The sequence below is a fragment of the Calonectris borealis genome, chromosome 28 (assembly GCF_964195595.1).
Source record: "Calonectris borealis chromosome 28, bCalBor7.hap1.2, whole genome shotgun sequence".
NCBI lineage: Eukaryota > Metazoa > Chordata > Aves > Procellariiformes > Procellariidae > Calonectris > Calonectris borealis.
In genome coordinates this window covers 1318784-1336237 of record NC_134339.1, presented here as the reverse complement: position 1 = coordinate 1336237, position 17454 = coordinate 1318784, and the positions used below count along the sequence as shown (strand labels likewise).

Genomic DNA, 17454 nt, shown 5'->3' with positions numbered 1-17454 from the left:
TGAGTTGGGAGGGTAAACCTCAGCAAGAGGGTGGGTTGTCCTCCTGGAGATGCTTTTCAGAGTGAACGTATGATGTTTGCGTGCCTGGCTGCGGTTTCTATTTCTCTCCAAACGCAGGAGCAGATTGTGCTGTCCCCCACTCCTTCGCAGTCGGTGGCAGTGTGTGTTTGGCTGATCCAGCCTCGTAGTGTTACGGTTCAGGGGAACTACTTCATTTCTGGTTTTATTAAAGTCTTAGCAAGATCCTGTGGGATTCTTCTACGTAGTTCAGGAATCTAGACTGAAGTTCACTCGATGCTGCTGTCTTGAATTACTTTATTCTATACCTGTTCTTCATGGGACATCCCCGGTTTTTCCTTGTATTGGGCAGATGTTGAATAAAGCCCTGAGAAGGGCACAGGAGTTAAGCTGTTCATGGTTCAGGACTCTGTTTTAGGACCTGTGTGACCAGACGTTGTTCCCAGTTGCACCTCAAGCTTACACAGTTATATCAATGTGTATGAGCTGTGTGGCCAGCCAGGCCGGGCTCTTCCCAAGATGGTCACTTGTCTTTGTAGCCCCATGTTCTTCAGTTGTAGCTTTCTGAGTTTAATGAGTGCCTTTCATTAAAGAGGGCTGCTCTGAAGCCCACAGCCCAAGAGCTGGGGGCTCTGGAAAGCTGGGAAAAGAGCTGACCCAGCTGGCTGTTGTTAAGCTCCACGGTAACTTCTTTTCTTTCACCTAGTAAGTCTGCTGTCAAACACATCCTGGAAACCACAAAATCACTTCAGAAAGACCTTGACCCTGCCTATAGCCAGTGTAAGGGCAGGATACAGAGGGTAAACTCTGCAATGACCGTGGTCTGCTTTCTGCTGAATCCCAGGCAGTGCTGCTGCTTGCAGACGGGCTTGTGGCTGGATCGGGTACGAACGCGTGCAGCAGCCTCTGGGAAAACAGTGCCAGAAGTCTGAAGTGTCCTCAGCACCCGGGGGCCTGCGGGAGTTTGGGGATAACCAGTGCCTCAGTTCTGCCTGCGCAGCACTTTGGGAGCCCAAGTGCTCTTTTGGATTTTGCTCTTTGTTCTTTTGCATCTTTAGTTTGGACACGTACCTGTAGAGAGTCTGGAGCAGAGCTTCTTCCCAAATGAGTAAATAAATGGACATAGCTGCGCTTGGTTAGATAGAAGCAATAAATGCCTGGCTCAGCCTCCAAGTGAAAATCCTCCAGGCTAGACTGGAGAAACTGCTTTACTGACCTAGCTTTTGAGCAAGCTGTAGATCTGTGCCAGAAAGAGCCTGTCCTTCAGCTTGCGGTTACCTGTCTTGGAGGAGACTGTCCATGGTCGTCAGTGTAATGCGGCTGAAATCCCTGTAGCCCAGCATAGGCACCAGGTTATCTGTGCCTGTCTCACCTGTGGTAACTTCTTTTCGGCTGGTAGCTGAGTCACTAGCTGCCGTGCTACAGCCAGGATCCCAGGGAGAGAAGAGACTCCTTGCTGGAACTTTTGAGTTACGATTTTTGGCAGCACACTTCATCTTTTGCGCTTGTTCTCTGTGGCTTGTTTTGTTCCATCTGTTCAGGTGCCTTTAGAGCAGAGCAGGAGCACCCGACTGAAACACTCTAGTAATAGAGAGCGGAACTGGCCTTAACAAGGCTGGTGGGAAAAGAACACGGTGGTGAGCACTAATTTAAATTTATTCTTAACCTACAGCCCCCCACGCCTTGCGGCAGTAGCTTTTGCCCTAGAGGTCCTTCCTCAGTCTCACAACACGGGTACCTGGTCTGTCCAGAGCTGCTGCTGCTGCGGGGGACGTTTGCTCGCAGAGCCCCGATGGAGGGGAGGAGGACTGGAGGCTTGGTACCCTCCTGGGTACCAGTCTCCTCAGTCAGGGGGGGAGAGGAGGTGTTGGCACGTCCCGGGAGGGGTAGGATCCACCTGGAGGAAAGGATTTGCAGTAGCTGGGATGGATTAAGCGGAGTTTGCTCCTAAAGAGGTGGCTAGCCCTCACTGTGGCTTGCCGTAGGGTTTGGATGGGTCGTGCGAAATCTGTGTTGCCTGGGCAGGAAGAGGGTGCAGGCAGCGCGGGTGGCAGGGTGCTGTGACGAGGGCAGAGGACGCACTGGTGGGAAGCAGCAAAACGCCAGCCAGACCTGGCCTTCTGCCACGTGTGAGTTGGGGTAGTTAATTTTGAATGAGGCCAAGAAATCTCTGATAGCTTGGTGCCTAATGAGCTCAGATGAGATGTGCGTGCAGCCGGAGAGCTTGAATTTCTAGTTGTTACGGCAGCAAAAGCTTAGGGTTATTTAGAAGTAGATCTCTCGAACCAAGATGTGTCACTGGGCCGCTTTTCCTATCACGTCTTTTTTAACTGCATGTTTTTAGTGGGACCTGGTCAACTTGAAAACGACATCTGAATAGCATAGGGGCTTGCTCTTCGAGGGGCTGTATCGCAAACCCATGCTTTAAAAACGGGTCCAGAAATTCGACCTGATGCTTTTACCTTGACATCTGTTTTTGAAACAGGTAGAAGTTACAGATGTCTCCCACCTCCTCTCCCACCCAGACTTGTCCTCAGCGTTGCGATGCAAATCTGTACGTACGTGTGCATGTTGCGGTATTGTCAGCAGCACCTGTGGCAACCTGGAAGCGTTTTATGAAGAAGAGTGTACTCAACCTGATGCGAGCAGCCTAGCAAAAGGACTTTGTATCCAGTGACGCACGTTGTACACGACCCTGTTCTGAAATCCCCTTTCGAGTCTTCAGTGTTTGAGCACCCCCGGAAAATCTCTGTCAAGCGACATTAGCAAGAGCGGAATTAAATCTTAGAGGATTTAGCCGAGCAGCTTTGGCTACGGGGTAAATCAGGAAATACCCCACTCATTAAAAATCCAGGTGCATCTTCAGGATGACTTGTGAAGGGGGGCCTGCAGGCAAAACAACTGTTTTCCCTTTGGAGTTTGCTGTTGGTTGGGATGCTGAGCTCCCACAGGTTCAAAGCTGGGCTGGCTGTGGTAACTTCTGTATATCCTGGTGGTGTGGTAGGGGGTTATTGTGAAACTTCAGGTAGGTTTCTTTACCTGCTTGACTGTGGCAACTGGACTTCAACACATCTTTTAGAAGGTCAGAAAATGGAAAATTTGGGGAGGCGAATATCTTTCTTGAGTTGTATTCTTCTATTACAATGTAATTTAGTCTGAAAATAGTTCTTGACGGTGAATGAGCAAGGGAGTAAGCTCTCTGTCAAGTAACATCTATAGGAAGACACTTCCAAATGGTGGAAGCGATAAACAATCTGACCCGTCCCTCCTGGATCGGAGGTGCCGACTTGTTTAGCTGCAGAACCCTCTGTGAGAAAGGGCTGAGATAAAAAGGGGGCATAGTTTGTCCCTGTCTCATATAGGTTGCACTCTGGTGCTCTTTGTATCTGTTATGCTGCTCCTACAAGCAGCCTGAATGATTTCTTTGACGTGCCAGTGCTCTCCCAAGACGGGTCGAGATCCTTCAGAGGGATACCCGGAGAAGCAGTATTGTAAAGGGAACCAAGCTGATGTTGTGCAAAGGCATCCTTCTGCTCTCTAGTTAAAGGGGTTTTGCCTGCTCAGTGACAATATCCTGTGCTATTTATCAGCTTAAGAAGTTTCACTGGCTACACTGAAGTGGCTTTTTCCAGCCACCGATTCCTTGCCCCGTGCCTGGTACGAGCCTTGCAGGTATCCTCGCAGAGATGGCGAGTTGCAAAGGGAGCTTGCGAAGGTCGGATGGTGGAGAAGAACCTCCAGCAGCACTAATCTCTACCTGGCCGGGAGGTGCTGAGGTTTGACATTAAGCCGCGTGCAGCCAAAGCATTGACCTGACCCATGCCACGCTGCAAACCCTGGGCATTTGGGGCAGAATAACTGCTCCGGCTCTGGCAGCGTGTAACCTCAGGTTGGTCAGCTCGCGCTTCTCCCTCTGTATTCGTGGCCCTTGGAGAATACATAACGGAGGATGCAGCTGAGCGTCCTTTCCCTGCACAGAGGTAGGACACCGCACGAGTTGAAAGTGCTGAATCCCGCTGCAGGGCAGGAGCCTGCAGGCGGGGGGATAGCGATGCTCAGAAAACAAAGGAGGGAAGTGAAGTCTGGACCAAGCCTTCGCAAAGCTGTCTTGTGCTTCTCTGACCTGGGCTTGGGAAATGCTCTCTGGGGCCTTGCGGCAGCTGAAAACTCCATCTGAACAGACAAAAAGAGTCCCAAGGGCCTGGAGTCCTGCACTACATTCAGGTCCCCAATGTTTTTGCAACGCGACTGGAAAGGCAAGAGGAGGTTCTCCGTCTTCTCGCTGCTGAACTACAGCCTTCCAGCAGCCAGGAGATGCTCCAGTGAGCAGTGTCGGTGGGTTGGGACCCTCTAGTGCGGGATGCAAAGCTTATCCTACCCCTGAGCGAAGGTAAGGGGGCAACTGGCTGTTGCTCTAGCTCTTCTGGATGATTGTGAGGAACGTGACTTCAAAGTCCTTCAGCCTTTTATGGCCTCGCTCTAAATTGGCGTCGTGGTTTTAATGTGGTGCCGCTGTGCCTGGATGTCGTCACAGGCGGGGAGAGCTGGCTCTGTCCTGGAGAGGTTACGCTTCCTGCTGCGATGTTTGCTCTCTCTAATTAATCCTAATCAAGCTTTGCTGTGAATTCTGGTAGACAGATTTGGACTTGTAGGTTGTCATAAAGAGGGAAGCCAGAGGCTAGGAAGAGGCTGGCGTCCCTAATGCCATTGCCGGGGTCCCTGACCTTGGGAGCGTCTCGCCGTTCTGCCTCCACTGCTCACGTGGGCAGCGGGGAGAGCGCTCGGCCGCTCTGGACGTGCCGGGGAGCGTGTGTTGTTCCGCTCCGCAATCCTCCTGTGACCGGCAGCGTGGAAGGGAGCAAGAACACTGTGTTCAGATAAGACTGCACCTTTCCCATCTAGCAGATGTTCGCCTGAACATCCCACTGGATTGCATAATTACAGAGCTGAACGTGGAGCTGAACGGCTGCAGCCTTTTCCGCTACTGGGTGTCAGCTATTGTGTGCTCCGCTTGATGAGATTTTTGTTTTGCTTTCTTGTCAGCTGTGTCACACGGTTCGGGCTAGGCACTCCGAAATTGTCCTTTTTTCTACACGCAGCTGATCCGAGACAAGAAAACAAATCAGTTCTTTTTGAATTTCATTTCCATGGTCTTGTCCTGCTCATTCCCCACTGTAATTGGGCTTCCGAGCTGTAAGCACTTTTCTGGTGAGTTGTCAAGGAAACGTTTTAGCATGGTATGTCCTGGCTCAGCAGCGTGGCTCCCCGAGGAGGGCTGCACCCAGGATGCGGTCCCGCACCTGCAGCTGAGGGAGGAATGCGATAACTCCCTGCCTGCATCTTCAGCTTCTGCCCTGCCTCCGATAAACAGCTTTATTTCTGAGGCAGAAAGAGTTTCTGCATAAAAATGAAAATTAAATAGGCTGGTAGGTGCCTTTATGGCAGAATCGTCCGTTTGCGGCAGTCCCTTGCGGTGGTGATGCTTCATAAGCTGGATGCTTTGCTTTGAGCGGCCCGAGCTGGGCTCTATGATACAGGGCTTAAATTGCTTGATCCCTGGGGGAGCGCTGGCAGGGGAGCAGCGAGAGCGATTCTGGGGTTCGGGGTTCAAAACCCTCAAACAGAAACCTGGAGGGGGTGGCTGGGGCAGGACTGGGTGTGGGGCTTGCTGCTGGCTCGGGGCAGGCTGGGGGGCTTCCTGCCGCTCGCCTGTCCCGGGTTAATTGAAGAGCTCGTAGATAGAAACTGCCTGGGGTGGAAGGGAGGGGGAGCAAGCTGTGTCCCTGCTATCGAGTAGGTATCACAGCAGTGCCCCGAGGCCCCGTCCTACCTAGCCGGTACATTAAGCTCTTTCCCTTAATTTGTACAAGGCATGCTGGTCCTTTCCCTAACGAGTTTATGCTCAAATAAACAAGACAAAGGGCATGGGAAAAGAGCGCAGCACGTAGAGTTGGTGCAGCAGATCATGGTTTGCAAATGTCATCTTCCCTCCACGAAGTGGAGGTGGTTCCTGTGTGCTTAAAACAGCAAAATGAGGCACGATGTGCCTCGTAGTGTGGGCGGCGAGCTGGAGCCGAGGACGGGGGAGAGCAGGGTGGCCAAGGTGGGATTAAATGGGATTACTTATCTCTGGCTGCTCCTGGTAGTCCAGTTTGAATACTGCCCGGTGCTGCCAGCATTTCTATCTGCCTGCAAATAACTGCTGGACTTTGGATGGTGACTAAACTGCCCTGAGGAACGTGGAGCTACCTGTGCTGCAGGTGCATTGGAGCAGGGTCTCTCCTCCCCCTTGCCACGCTTGCCCGTGGGGATGGAGCGAGCCTTGCCTAAGCACTGGGCTGGTCGGGGCTAAGCGGTGGAGAGAGAGCGAGTTTAGGCTGTTTGTGTTCAACCAGCGTGAGTTTTGTGTAGGTGATCCCAAAAATCATCCATTCGGTCAGCAAGTGCTCCGTGGAAAAATGGATACATTTTGGTATCAAAGGTGTATGTAGATTCTATATAACAAGCTGAATTTATCTCAGATTGCTTTATTTCCGTACGATTTCTGCAGGCTCTCCAATGGCAGAAGCAGCTATCCGTGCCCAGCGTGCAGAGCAGTCGGGTACAGCTCTTTCTGCTGGGAGGTGCTGCATTTAACGGGGGGAAAAAACCCCAAACTTTTTATTTAGTATTGTAGCTTACTTGATGTTTCTCATCCTAATCAAATTGTGTTGTTTTATGGGAAGAAAATGTGTTTAATGATCAGAAGTAGGTCATCCTGGATGCCTGGGAAGGGCAGGTTGTAAATAGCTGCCTTCTCCAGAAGATTGCTGAGAGTCCGGCTTCTGCTCCCCGTTGTGTCTCCTCTCTAATGACTGCCCTGGGCCGCTGATCCTGCGTGCTGAGAGCTGAAGCCGCGCGTTTCGAGTGCAAGAAGACATTCAGAGGTTGCTGTCTGCCTTTCCCTGTGATCCGGCCTGGCGCTCGCGCGGCGCCTCGGGAAGCCCCGGCTGGCTGCGCTAGTTCAGGCGCTGCTTCTCAGCTGAGGTGTGTTTTCTGGCATCGCCTCTGAATTGCCTTCCCCCCCTCCCCACTTCAGTTTCTTTTTATCAGCAGTCCCTTACGGAAAGTAACGGCTGTCTCTTCTGATGGACGCGCTTCATTTCCAGCCTTTCTCTCTGTATTTTGACTGCAGCACGGCTGCTACATGAGCATAGCCTTTGACTTTCACAGCTCGTGCCTTAGCACTCTCTTTCTTAATGCTTTTGCACATAATGCGCTGACCAGACGGGGCTGCATTTAGAGCGGTCCGATTGAACAATAAATCGTAGCATCCTGGTTGCAGTCTTCACCTCCTCTTATTGTCTAAATGGGTTGCTCAGGTGTGTCACATTGTCTTGTTCTCAATTGAATAAGTGTTAAAATTAGATCCAGACCTCCTTGGGTGCGTGTGTGACTTGTCAGAATTTCACAGCTTTCTAGCCGATTACGCTGGGTTAGTATTAAATGTCCATTTTGCAAAGGCTGCTGTCAGCTCAGTAGTTTAAAAACAAAGAACAAATAAAAAAAACCCAACAACAACAACCGTAAACTGCTGGTCCAGCGCTTTTGGAGAACTGTACTTTGAAAACTAGCCGTGTTTGACTGCGATTGCTGCTGCCCCGATCGAGAGCGAGTGGCAAATTGCAAGTCTCTACTACGTTGCATTTTTGGAGGGGTCACGTTGGTACGGCCTCCAGCTGAAGAGCTTACGTGGTGTTTATATTCTCACGTATTTTTAGTTGCAGTCACATTGTATAGCTCCTGGTAAACACTTTGATAAAGTGAAGCTTTTATTAAAGTTGCAGCGCCATCTCTGACTGGAGAAAGGAGTCCAGATAAACCTACCAGTTAGTCAAATTTGCTTGGACTTCTCTAGAGCATTATACTTATAATTTATAAATATATATGCGTGTATGTATACATCTGTCTCATAAAGAAGACTTTTATTAGGTCTTAAATGAGGCTTCTGCTGGATGTTTGTAAACTTTCTTAAGAAATCCCTTTTCAGTGGATAGAAGCCTCTCGTGGCTCTTTCCAGGTCTAGGACGAAGGGGTTTTGCTAGCCAACCTGCCTTAGCTGGTTTGAGAGATCCGAGTGACTTTTTTTTTTTTTCCCCTTGATTAGATTTTAAAATTTATTCTCTGCACATAAATGAAACTTGAGACCCACGTTTTTAACTTAAACTCATTCTAAGTTGTGGACAGCAAGGGCAATATTTTCTGGTTTTCATGAAGTTTGCTTTTAAACCCAAAGATTTGATGTTTGTTTTTTTAATTTTTAACTTCTGACATCACTTGCATTTCCCTGATGACAGCATCTAGAGAGGCTGTGGGCTGTAGAAGCCGAGGCAGCTGCTCTGATCCCAACCCTGCATCACCGTGCGAGTTCACAGCACCGATGAGGCTGACGAACCTGGTAGCGAGGGTTTCCTTCGTGAGCGAGAGCCCTCCGGCCAGCCTGTGTGGGCTTTGCTTACTGGGAGCGAGCGCTCAAGCGTAGGTAAATGGGGGGTGAGGGGCCTAAAATGGCCTGAACACCAGTTTGTTGATGCGACATATCACGTAAGAGGAGAAATGGGTTGTCTCATCTTGCAGAGGCTGACGTTCCTCTGGCACGGTAGAGCTAAAACTCGAGAGTCCTTTTCTGTGTCAGACCGTAAATGCGCAGGGGGTTTCTGGAGTAGATTCATCCCTGTCCTGCGCGGTGTCGGCATCGTGGCGGGGATGGACGTGGCCGTTGTGGCTGTGAATAGAGAGGCATGTGGAAAAAAAAAGATGTTAAATCAGAGATGAGAATTGCTGAATGCTACAACCGAAGCGTTCGTTTCTGAGGCTCTGGAGGAGCTCGAGCGTTGGGATACGGTCGACTCAAAGCTGTGCGCAGATGAGAAGAAGAACTGGAGGCAGCAGGTCAAGCGTGCATGAAATTCTACAAAACCCAGGGACGAGCTGGAGGCAGGGCAGAAAGCTGGGGTTTCAACCCAGGGTTCCCCTTTAGAGCCGCTCGAAACGTTTCTGAATACACCCTCACTAAGCTCCCCAAATCCGATAAGTATCATTTTAGTTAGCTTGCTAAGTGTTGAAAACTTCCTGCAGCAGAGCTCCTGTTCCCCGCAAACCCGAGTGCTGTCTCTCAGGGCTGTGTAACCCCCGAAGCTGGAGATAAATCAGTTTTCACAAGGCCGTCTGTCAGCTTGTTTGGGAGGAGCACAGCCGAGTAGCCAGTGGAAGATTTTTTTCATTTTCTGCCTAGACAAATTGATTTTATAAAGCTGATCTTTTTTCTTTTTTCTTTTTTTTTTTTTTTTTGGGGGGTGGGAGGTGGGTGGGGAAGGAGTTTTTGCTGGTGATGCTCTTGTCCACCTGACGCATCATTTCTCCTGGAGATCCACAGTTCCTCGCCTCTGGTACCTTTCCTTCCCACGGGCGGTTGGTGTTGATTCCACATTTGGTACGTGTACAGCAGCAGACACTTAAAAGCTGGGAATGAAAGCGGCTTGTGGTAATTATCACAAAATTAAAGATAATCTCCTGTTCTGGAATGGTGACAAAGTGCAGAAGAGAGATTAGTGCAGTAGGAGAGCGGTCTCGGCCGTGGCAGGGAGAGCGTAGTCTCCCTGGCCGGGGGCCTTCTTGGCCGCGTTGTGTTCCCAGCGATTTCCAGTGCTCAGCCTGGAGCAGCATTTGCCCCTTTGGGTTCCTCTGTGCTCTTGAGTTGCTGCTCCAGCTCATGCCCTAGAAGTTCGTTAGCTAAATGCTCGCTCGGTGCCATATCTCCTGCTCCCCTGGCCATTGCAGGGCTTTTTGTTGAGCAATCATAAAATTATATTGTCTTAGGCCAAAGAACTGATTTTTCAGCACAAAGACCGATGTGGAGTTTGAGCTAGCGGTGGTGCTCTGAGCTGCGTGCTGGTGCGGTCCCAAAGAGCTGGAGGGAGTGACGGGGTTTCACGTCGCCCATCACGCGCGGCGCCCGCTTGTGTAGGCGACGGCGCCTTGACTGAGGGGTGTGCAACCCAGGTGGGTGATGGAGGGGAGCCGCTCTGCGCCGGTGAGGGGTTCCTGTCCTCCTGTTTGAGATGGGGTTGTGCGATGCAGCTTGCACGGGACTTCAGACCTTTGCTGCGATCCTGTGATTCTGTTCCTGATGCGAAACTTGGGCGCTGGAGAGCACGATTTAAAACAAAACAACAAGAAGAAGTGAATCTTCCCGTGCCGCTCTGGCTTTGCAGTCACAGGCCAAGCTGTTGGGCTGGGGGGTTGCATTGCCGACAGTTCAAAATGCCACATTGGCAAGATCTGTTTTGCACCGGGGGATCCCCAGTTTGCCGAGACGGGACAGTGAGATAACCTCAGCACTTCTGATCGAGAGCAATTTCATCTCCCCTGTGACCACCAAGGGGTTTTTGTTGGGTTTGTTGGTTTTTTGCTTCCCAGTGTCTGAAGTATTTCCTGGAATGTAACGGAATCGTGCATTCTCCTAGCACGATTGTCATCTGCAGAGAATCGCGCTCCTGTTATGCCCAACTTCTTGCTCAGGCTCCTTTTGAAACAAGCCTTGAAGCATCACTGCTTGTCTTTGAGGAGGTTGAGCAGTTACCCACTGAAACCACCGTAGTTCCTCCTTGGCCGAATGGGGGAGATCTGAAGCAGCAGCATGTTGGGCTGGATCCTCTGGGGCTTCTCCTGCTCTCCAGCCGGGAGGGCTGGACATCTCCCGCTCCCCCTGGAGAGGGACCCTCCCCCAGCTTGAGCGTGGATATCCCTCTTGGGTTGGAGGATTTGCGCACCGGCAGGCGGTTGTGTAATCCGCCCATTGCCCTCATGTGAGCCTTTCTTCTTCACAGCCAAAACTTTCAAGCTCTGCTCAATGGTCTCTTGTGAAATTAAGCCCTTTCTAAAGGATTGTGGGTTGCTTAATGGTCTGTGCTTGTAGGAGCGCTTCGGACAGGAGCAGGGAGCCGCAGACTCGCACCTGGACACAGATGGCCTTAAATCTATCAACTGGGCTTGCGTTCTTTGCGGGCGGGTTCTCTCCTAATAACTGGGCTCTGCAGGCGGAGGTTCAGGAGGCTGGGGAGCTGCCTTGGCAGGGGACGTTGTGCTGCTGGGCTGGGGTAGGGAGCTGCTTTTCTTAAGCAGCTCTTGATCCTCGTTCATGGTGGCTCTCGAGTCAGCTGGGCTGGAGCTTGTGGTCCCACGCGCGGGGCTCTCAGCAGGTCAGCGAACAGCTCGCGGGGCTGGTGGCAGAGGAGCCTGTTCTCACTCTTGCCTAAAAATAAGGAGCTCCTTGCAAACTTGGGCTCGTGCTGGGAAACAGAAAGATGGCCTCATGTTAGGGGAGCGTTTGGGCCTGTGTTTCCAACTCTGATTATATATCTGAAAGCTTTGGGCCAAATCCCAATTTCTCCCCGTTGACTGTAATGGAGTAATGGTGGCTTCTCCCAAAGGCAGTGGTAGAGATAAGTGATGCATTCATTTTTGCGATATATTTGGACATCGGAGTCTATAAATAGATTCAATTATCAATATAGTTCGTCAAGTGCCTTCTGAGTGACTGGAAGGTAGCTTCATAAGTGTCTCTCTGGGCTTCTGTATGCCACCGACTCTTCAAGTGCAGTGTGGGCCTATTGCCTGCAGCGCAGCAGGGATTCACAAGAACTCTCTCCACTGAAGCCTCTAGGAAACATTATTGCTAGGAAAAATTGTGCATCTTTGTGCTACTGAATATGAAATTGTTTGGGTGACCCCTGTAACTTCAGACTCCTGCACTAGTGAAACTAAAAACTGAGCAAAACCAGCTGCTTTTAAAGGCTTTCCGAGTTGCTTGAAAGAGCAAAGCATTAGGTTATCTTCTCGGTGGGTTTTTTTTTTTTTCTGATGTCCCTACTTTTACTGATGCTCTTCCCTTCTCTCCTCAGGTCTGGCACCAAAGAAGGCAGCCATCACCGAGGTGAGATGTGTAAAGCTGGCCTTGAAAACCCCATGTTGAAAAATGAGAACACAGAGCTCTAGAAGACACTTCTGCCTGACTTTTTTGAGCAAAGCCGGATTTCAAAATACATTTAAGATTACTGAAAATTTGATATCTGTTATTTGGGAGAAAGAAAATTAGTGGCAGGTCTCTGGAGTCCCTGTGTTGGCATCACCACAGTCACAGAGGGGGTGTGAAGGGATTTTGCCCACCATGTGGCCAGTTTTAGCTGCGTGATCCGTGATGTCTGTAAGTGGCTCAGAGCACCTCTTCCACACCAGAACCCGAAGGTGATAAATGGAGAATCCGCGTATTGGGTATCTCCAGGGCTCTGTGTTGGGTCTCACCCGCTCCTGGGAGCGAGTCAAGGAGGCTGTAATTTGTGAAGCCGTAAAACAGGGGAACATCTTGAGGGACTGATCTTCTCTCACATGTAATCCAGGTCGCAGGTTGCTGAATCACTGTTACCTTCTGGAGCAAAACTCTTCACAGTTGACAGCAGGGGATCTAGTAGGAGGATCTGTGCCTGAAAGCTTTTCCCTGAAGCCCACGCTCTTGGTTTAGGGCACCATGTTCAAAAGATTTTTTTGATCTAACTTTCTGACATACCCCTGCACATTACTCACCTGGGATGATGAGCGTTTGTATACATGAGTAGCAAAATCTTCCCATAAAACTCCAGGAATGTGACACTTGATTCTTTTTGCCTCCCCAGAAATATGCATAGTAGGAAGCTCAACTTCTGTGAAAGTTGATTGCTTTGTCAATGCACAAATAGCCCCACTTTTCCTTGCCCTGGAAACACAGTCCCAGGTAGAGCAAGGGAGTGTGGAAGAGACTTTTTGTTACTGCATTTCATATGATGGCAATCTCTTAACCAATACCTGTGTCTGTTAATTGCTTTGAGAGGATGATGATGAGCCACGTGGTGAGGCAGGACGATACAGCTTGAGCTTGCGTGTAACAGGATCCAGCTTGTTGGTTAGAAGCTGCAAGGAAAGGATAAGCTGTACTGCTAATCCCAACTGCTTGCAGAAGGAGTACTCAGAAGCAAGCCTAAATGTTTAAAACAGAGTAGGAAATAAGATTTTTGAAGGAGAAATCAGACTGCCCCTTAGTACCAGAAGTACAAGCAGTTTGACCAGAAATAGCTGCAAGCTCTTGATTAAAACCCAAAACACAAAGAACTTCTGTAGTCTGAACAAAATTACACATTGTCCGCTGTAGACATCAGTTCTGAGAGATGGGTCTGTGCGGCACTTGAGAGAGACAGTGGTATAATATTGTCACTTGGGAAGTGGCCGGGGATCTCTCTGCATGCTGCTTAGAGGAACCCCCAAAGCCTGGCTGTTCTTAGTGTAACAAAGCCGCAAATGTCGCTGGTGGCTCACCGTCAGTTTTAGGCATCTGCTGGGCTCCGCAGTCCACTGGAGTAGCGGGAGAGCTGGGGAGCAGGCGAAACCTTGCTCGGTGGCAGAGCGTAGAGGCCCTGCGCTTGGGGTTGCAAAAGGAGCTGTATCAAACTTCACAGATGATTGTGGTGGCGTGTTAAAGGGTACAGCCACAATCTGCTCCCTCCTGGATCAGCAAAAAAAGGCCCAGGCAGACTCAGAGGTGGAAGAGGAGGAAAATGGGGTAGGAATAGGTTTGTTCTCACTGTGAAGTGCTGGCAGTCCTGTAGTGTTTCTGTGCACTCTCTGCAAAGCTTCAGGAAGAGCTGCTGTTGCAGTTCAGCCCGTGTGGGCTCGTCCTTTGAACTGTAAACGAATGAGATCTTGCTTAAATGGATTATCTCCAAGTGAACACAGGAGTGTAATTGTGTTGTCCCTGTCACCTGTCTTATTTCTCCAGTGAAGCAGGAGGTATTGGTATGACACCTGAGGGCACAGGATTTTTAAGAATAAACTTCTCTCACTGTTTGATTTAATACATCACTACTTTAAATCAATGAGAAACCGCAGTCAAGCAACTGCTGCGGAATCTTGGCAGCTGGGAAGCAAGCAGATCTTTCCTGAGCTCAGCATCTTTGCTGAGGGCTCTGCCCAGTCAGTACTGCTGGAGCGAGTTAGTCAGATGGAGCGGTTGGGTATTCTAACTCCTCTTATCTTGAGGGATGGATGCGTAATTCAAACAGCCTTACTTAAGGCTTGCCGGTGCCATTTACACCTGTTTGCACTCTGCAGATTTTTCTCCAGCGGTAGAGATCCCTCTGTCCTTTAGAACCGTGGTGGTGTGGTTGTGCCTGTGCTGCTCTGCTCCTTGGTGTCGGCCAGGTCAGCCTCTGCCCTGGGCTTCAGCCGTGCTCTTTCATTGCAGGGACCATCGCTACCAGGGCAGCCCGGCCAAGGAAAGAAGATAGGTCATCGAGGCGTTGATGCTTCTGGTGAAACCACCTACAAAAAGGTTTGGTTTTGCGGAGTGGGGACTGACAGCTGTGTGTAGGTAGCAGGCTGAGAAGAGAAGTTGGGGCCCAAGGTTAGCCGTAGCACAACCGAGCCTTCCTGGGTCAGTTTGTTAATAGCTGCCAGTCTGATTTAGGTTTTATGCAGCACCCTTGTACTCCATAATCTTGCAAACGGCAAACCTTCTGGAAGCCTTAATCCATCTCTTCAGCAGCTGGTTGAACTTGTTTAGCAGTATGTAGTGCCCGAGACGACCCCACAGAAGTCATAGACACAACTGTATTGTAATATAGGGGATGTTATTGCGATAATCTGCTGTAAAATGCTCACTGACTGCTCTTTTCTTTCTGCCAGACCACCTCATCCACTCTGAAGGGGGCCATCCAGCTAGGGATTGGATATACTGTCGGCAATCTGAGCTCCAAGCCAGAGAGAGATGTTCTGATGCAGGACTTCTACGTGGTAGAGAGCATTTTTTTCCCAAGGTAAAGGAGACAGGGGAAACAAAATGAATGGATGAGTTATTTCTTTTCCTCTCACTGATTTTTCAACAGAGCTTCCATCTGTCTTTAGATCAGAGTTGGATGCTCTGAATGTTTTAAATATGCATCCGTTACATACAAACGTAACAGTGGGAAGTGTTAGATTCTGCAGTACACTGGCTTGCAAGGAGGTACAGTGTAAGATGCAGTACTGTATGCTTGAGTTTGTTAGCCTTCCTACGTGCTTTTCTTTCTACCTGTCCGTCTAGAATTTCTTCCACGAAATTACACCGTGTTTGAGATGGAAGAAACTCATTCTGGGAGCTCTTTAACTCTGTGAATAAACAAAGCTCATAAAAGCTATATTCTCTGTGTAAATATATTCTGCTTGGCAAGTGGTTGTTCCTGGCACTCTTTGGAAATAGATTTTGGCAGATGATTTAAAACCGATTTTCCTGTTGTCCTGCCACAGAAGATAGATATTTGTTGTTGTTCCTAAGATGTCTTTTTGCAAGGCTCAATTAATCTTAAATATACAGTAGCCTTGATGTGACTGTACATATCTGGTGAATGGTAATACAGAGGCCCTGCTCATGTAATGTCTGTTCTGTGCAGCGAAGGCAGTAATCTCACCCCGGCTCACCATTATGCTGACTTCAGGTTCAAGACCTATGCACCAGTGGCTTTTCGGTATTTCCGAGAACTCTTTGGGATTCGTCCAGATGATTATTTGGTATGGATATATTTTTGGATTTCTCTGTCTTTCCTCCTTTATTTGTCTGTCTAGAGTAACACAAGAAATTTGCCCCTAAATCAAGGCTGTCAGCAATTCTTGCTTAAAAGAGGCAAAAAAGAGTTGAGGAATCGTTCTGATCCCAGCAAGGAGTGGGAACAGGCTGTGGATTTAGGGACTCTGTTCAGCTTTGGAGGAGATCCAGTGACGAGTCCCAGCAAGACCAGCACCACTCAGCCCAAGTCTTCATTTGCTAAGAGGTAGCTGCTAGCTTATGCTGGAGGGAAAATGATCTGCATACAGTGTGTGCTGTGTGAGCTACGCGATAGGCTTCCCTCTCGGTTGCTTGTGGTGACAATAACTTACTGTGTTTACAAGTAAAAGGAGTTGTGTTCTGCTGGGTGCAACCCTGTAATGTCCCGTGGGGCTCTGAGGACAAAGATGGGAATTTTTCCTTGTGTACTCACTCGAGAGCTATGTGAGTGTAGTTATTTTAATCATCTTACAAAGACAGAATAAAATACAGCTTGTTCTTATGCTCGGAAAGCTCCTCAGAGCTGGAAAAGCTGTTTTTAAAATACCTAGCAGTACAAGCTGTTGGGGCTTGGAGTACGCTGGGGTTGAATTTGGTCCCTTGCGTGTATGTGATGTCCTGATCTTTAGGAAAGGGCATTTGTTGAACCGGGGAGGAGAACACATCCAAATGAGCGCATGCCCTCTCCCTTTTTTTAATAGCCCTTTTTTTCCGACTTCAGCTGTAGACAGGGGTAAACATAGCTGAACACCTACGAGTAGAAACAAATCTGTGCCATTGCACGGTTTGACAGTAACAGCGATCCCCATCTGTGCCATCCAAGATAACGCTGGCTGACTCGATGAGTGGCTCAAAGCTTGGTGAGGCAAAGAGCCTGCCTCAGTTGCAAAGGTCACAGCTCTGATTTGTTGCTTCTGTTTCCCCCGATTCTTTCCTTGCCTGCCACAGCAGCAAATGCCTTTAATTATGCATGAGATAATTAACTTGATAAAGTCTTGGATCATTAATCTGTGCAGTGCTGAAAGCTGTTTTCAGTACGTAATGATGAGCATTTAACTTACTGCTCTGATTTAACTTACTGCCCCACCTCCCTCTCCCCACCGTACCTCTTGCTGTGGCAGCTCTGACGTGATGCTGCCCTGAACCCACTCGGCCTATGCAGTTACCTCGGGGGTGGTACCGAGCTGCAAAGTGCACGTGCGTACTTGTGCTTTCTTCTTTTTATTTCCTGCTGCTAGGCATGTCCTCGTTTGAGGACCTGCTGTTTGCATACTGAGGTCTAGAAACGTCCTCCCAGTTCAATTCCTGCTGCAGTACCCCTCGCTGTGCTGACGCAGCGCTGATCCCTCTCTTGTTTGGACACCTGGTCTAACACTTCTCATGCGTTTCGAGCAGGATTGAGGGGGTGAGATGTGGCTGTAAAAGTCCTCTGTAAGGGGGAGCACAAGGCCAGAACTGAGAACAGCCAGTGCATTGTGTTCCCTCCAGGTGATATTCGGTACCCTGAGCGGACTGTCGTGTCGCTTAAAATCCTATCTTTCCGTCTGTGCTTGCGGTAATGTGCTGAAAGAAGCCTAAATGTGATACAGGCATAGACACGCAACGGGAAAAGATAAGATGTCATTATGAAGCCTGGATGTTGCTGAAAGCAGATTATTAGCTTGATTCTGAGCAGTTGGGATGCTCTGAACTGTAATCTCGGTCTCTAATTGTAAATTGTCCATCAGCTTTGCTGCTTAGACCTAACCTATAATGAAAATTGTTCTCACTTAAGCTTTGCTACCCCTTAA

At 49.3% G+C, this 17454-nt stretch overlaps 1 protein-coding gene across 7 annotated transcripts in view; it reads left to right on the top strand.

Annotated features, from left to right (window-relative positions):
• PIP5K1C (phosphatidylinositol-4-phosphate 5-kinase type 1 gamma) overlaps positions 1–17454 on the top strand; it is a 47815-nt gene that overhangs the window by 12882 nt on the left and 17479 nt on the right. For 6 of the 7 annotated variants that reach the window (XR_012677557.1, XM_075175457.1, XM_075175455.1 and 3 more), the window contains exons 2-5: positions 11961–11992; positions 14330–14416; positions 14770–14900; positions 15513–15630. Coding sequence is in view for 6 of the 7 variants with exons in the window: in XM_075175457.1 (XP_075031558.1) it covers positions 11961–11992; positions 14330–14416; positions 14770–14900; positions 15513–15630 (368 nt within the window). In the remaining variant the exon portion in view is untranslated. Of the gene's footprint in view, positions 1–2547; positions 2573–11960; positions 11993–14329; positions 14417–14769; positions 14901–15512; positions 15631–17454 lie in introns of those variants that run through there. The other variant, XM_075175458.1, reaches the window with a different exon arrangement.